Genomic DNA, 4,383 nt, shown 5'->3' on the forward strand with positions numbered 1-4,383 from the left:
TCTCTCTCTCTCTCTCTCTTTCTTTCTCGCTTTCGTGCCCTCCCGGGAGGAGCTTATTTTTGCTCGCACGTCGATACGATGTCGACGTTGATAAATCGAAACGCGATGTTTCTGGAATACGTAGCTTTGCTTTTGTGTTTTACTTCTCCCGCACGTGGAAACGAAAATAACCGAGCGAGAAGCGTCCGACGGAGATTCGTAAGATGCATTTTTATTGTTCTCCCATTGGCTATATTTAACGTACGAAATACACGAGCAAGGTTAAAAGATTGAGTCAGGAGTTTTACGAATTTTCTAAACAAAAAAAAGGAAACAAAAAGAATACAAGTCCTTCGAACTTTTCGAACTGCTATTTCTTTCTTCGTTTATCTTACTAATCTTTTTTATTTTCTGTTTCTTTTTCTTGTGACCTTGCTCCATTGGAATTTTAGACATTAGAGCATCAAATCTTCCACTATTTATACACTGTGTAAATTAATTTGTCTATTGGTATTATTGACGATCAGACGTGACTCGAACTAGCACATATTAACGCTGCACGTGTTTATTAGATACCTTCTAATACGACGACGAAGGAGAAATTAGTTTGCAAGTTGCGTTATTTTTATTTCGTTTTATTATATTGCTTTGTGACCTTTCTCACTCTCTCTCTCTCTCTCTCTCTCTCTCTCCCTCTCTCCCTCTCTCTCTCTCTCTCTCTCTCTTAGATAGTTCTAAAAATATCAAGACAAACAAAATAAAAATGAAAGAGCACAAACAAAAAATATGAAAAAGAGCAAAAATTTTATTTGGGTGTGTACCACTCTTAATAATTAACACCAATTTCATTTACTTTGTTTTAATATTCTCTTTATGAAATGACGTTCATAAAGGAATACGAACGTTTAAGAATTGTTATATAGTTGTGTGTACGATGTATACAATGATTCGAATTTAGCGTCATAACGCCAAACATTTGTAAACGTTTTTACTATTAAATAATCATCTCATAAAAATGATAAAACATTTTTCGTTAGCACGTTAAAATTTGCACGAAAAATAATTTCTTTTATGATCAGATAAAAATTAATTTGGAATGTAGAATATCAAGCAGGAATAAGTACACGAAATATTGTAAAAAAAAAAAAAAAGGATTCTTCAGATGGCTTATTATATTATCTCGGTGATACTCAATAATACTAATTGAAAATAAATATGTAATTAGTTTGAAAAAAAAGAAATATGTATATATATAATCAATTATAACTCTTCTTTTGTGTGATACGTTTTAAATCATTACTTTATACGCAAAGGATCAATTTCACAAATAACAATTAAATCAAAATTTGCAATCAAATATTCTACAGTTAATTCGTAGTCGAATTAGAGCGTGCATGTATACGCTGGCTTTTTGTATAGACGATATTACGGCCTTATGGCATCTAAAAGAGAAAACTTTCAGAACAATACGTTCGTAATTACGTAAATATTGAAATAAACGACGAATTTTAATCGAGATCGTTCGTTCTATTTGATCATTTTGTTTTTATTTGAACAATTCGATTTTATAGATCTTTTGCAATTTATAAATTAAATTTACCCCTTTTCTTTGCTAATCAAGTTTTTCTACGACGTTGTTTTCTTAAATTCTCGTAATAAAAATAAAATCAAACGAAAAACTTATTGTTAAGAAATTCGAAATTTTATTATATGTAATACAACGATCTACATAAAATACTTATATAATAATAATAATTATCAAATCATTATATATGGAATTCATAATGTATGTATGAGCATAGTACGAAGACTGTATACAGATAATAATGTACATACATAACTTTATAGCTAGAAGCAACTCTTCATAATTTAATATACATATTCATGTAATAAGCATTACATTTTTCTCCTCTATTCTATCTAGCAAAGTAAAATCAGAGCAATATTATTTATTAAATATGTAGTCTCTAGGCAGACATCAGTTATATTGGCATTTAACTTGCTTGAAATTTTTACTATTTATGGGAAATAATTTCCTATAAACGTGTAATTTGAGGTTGGAACAAAATATAAACTCGTGTAGATTTTTATTAGATCGTTCATCATTAAGAGGATAATTTTGTTAATCTAGTAAAATCGAAATTTTAATTCTGAGTGATCGCATATTTTTTCGTTATCGATTACGTTATCTCTTGTCTCAATAATTGAAAGATGATAATCTGGGGATAGAAATTTATCAAAAAAAAAAAAAAAAAACTTGATTTGCAAAGTGAAAAAATGATTGAATTTGGTTTGCAAAAAAAAAAGGAGAAATAAAAAAAAGTTAAATTTCTATTGCAAAACCCGTGTCGGGGGAATTTGTTGTAATTAAGTCTTAATTTAAACCAATAAATCGTCAATGATCGAAAGAGAAGTGAAATAACGTCTATGAACGAACAGTTCGATTTGCGAACGGTCGAATGTGATATGCGAGGGGTTGAACTTGATCTGGAAAGCAAAGAAAAAGAAAAAAATTGAAAAAGTAACCAAAAACATTTGAATTCGTAGTTGAAAAATTATATGAGACACCAGGCATAGCATTTCGTTTACACGGGATGTATCGTATGTATAGCAAAGAGCCGGCATATCCAGAGAGAGGTCAACATACCGTTACCGACTTGGAGTACCCGTCTTCTTCTTCTTCTTCTTCTTCTTCTTCTTCTTCTTCTTCTTCTTCTTCTTCTTCTTCTTCTTCTTCTTCTTCTTCTCCTCTTTCGTCTTTTTCTTCTCTATTTCACCGAGTGCAGCAAGCACTCGTGTTCATTTTCTATCCTCCTTCATCTTCTTTTCCTCCTCCTTCTCTTTTACCTCCTACCTCCTCCTTCTTCTTCTTCTTCTTCTTCTTCTTCTTCTTCTTCTTCTCCTTCTCCTTCTTCTTCTTCTTCTTCTTCTTCTCCTCCTCCTTCTCTTCCTTCTTCATTCTTCATCCCTTCTTCCTTTTCTTTTCTTTTCTTTTTTTTTTCCTTGAAGTACGAAGTACGAACGCCCACGCGAACTCGTACGAATACGTAATTATCGCGACGATATACGAATATGTATGTATGAATGAATATATATGCATATATGTATGTATTCGTGTTGGGTGCATATATATATATATATATATATATATGTGTGTATGTGCGTGCGTGAACGTTCAACCGGTCGGATAGGAGATTCAGTCTCTGGATCCACAGAGAGATCCAGAGGTAAAATAGCAGCACCGGTGCCAGACGAATTCCGTTATGCGTTCACGGTGTGTCGGCCCTTTGATGTTTCGAAATTTTATACAGTACGATATTCTTTCCTCTTGTTGGACTCTTATATTTTATATATATATATATATATATATATATATATATATATATATATATTGGTTTAATTTTTGTTGGTTGTAGCTTTGTGCCACTTAAGATTGGATTGTTTAATAAACTATTATCCTAACATGATTTTTAATTTTGTATAAGATAAAAAATGATTTACGTAAGATGTAATATCATTATTATCTATATTGTGTGGATAATTATTATTATCTACATTATTATCTAAATTTTTTAATGTATATATTATATATTTATTATTTCTATATGTAATATTGTATATTATATAAAATATATTATATGTTAGATCAAGAGAAATCTAATTGTTTCTAATTGAAAGATAATTAATATTAAAAATTTAAGTTAGTTAGAGAAAGAGAGAGAGAGAGAGAGAGAGAGAAATTTATAAAACGCAACTTAATTGTTTATTATTAAATATTAGTTTAAAAATGATATATATCTTATATAATATTTTTAATAAATCTAATATATTAAATTAACTTAAAAGAAATCTCTAAATCTTGAAAGTTGGTTATAACTTTAGAAGCGAAAGTTGTTGAGTAATTGTACTCCAATTCGAGTTTCTTAATTGGTTTCTTAATGATTCATAATTACTTACGAAATACAATTGATTGGTACATAATTTCGTTTAGTTTTCGTCATAATCGAATGAATTAATTCGATGACGTTAATTTCCGTAGGTGCGAAGAGGCGACGGAGGTGGAAACGCATCATCAGCAAACAGCAGCAACGACGATGGGCGTCGCTGAGGACGACACACCGTCTTCGCTGACTTCTCATCCCAACTTGAACACTAATAATCCCGGCCAAGAAGGTATGTACTTAGAGAGAACACTAGAAAAAAGAAATAACTCTCTTTCTCCCTCCCTCCCTCCCTCTCTCTCTCTCTCTTTCTGTCTCTGTTTTTCTTTCAAGATCAGTTTTTCTTTTTCCTCCAATTAATTTAGTTCACAGAAGAATTTCTTCTTTGACAATTAAGAATACAGCGAACAATAAAAATATGCCGAATAATTGAAATTAAATAATACTGTTTCTTTTTCTTTTT

General features: G+C 30.7%; 1 protein-coding gene across 2 annotated transcripts in view; it reads left to right on the forward strand.

The window, feature by feature from the left end:
- Positions 1–4,383, forward strand: part of LOC122627025 (serine/threonine-protein kinase tricornered) — a 95,841-nt gene that overhangs the window by 4,949 nt on the left and 86,509 nt on the right. For both annotated transcript variants that reach the window (XM_043807757.1, XM_043807759.1), the window contains exon 2: positions 4,019–4,152. In XM_043807757.1, coding sequence (XP_043663692.1) covers positions 4,019–4,152 — 134 coding nt within the window. The remainder of the gene's footprint in view (positions 1–4,018; positions 4,153–4,383) is intronic.

Source organism: Vespula pensylvanica, chromosome 2, assembly GCF_014466175.1.
Source record: "Vespula pensylvanica isolate Volc-1 chromosome 2, ASM1446617v1, whole genome shotgun sequence".
NCBI classification, from domain to species: Eukaryota; Metazoa; Arthropoda; class Insecta; order Hymenoptera; family Vespidae; genus Vespula; species Vespula pensylvanica.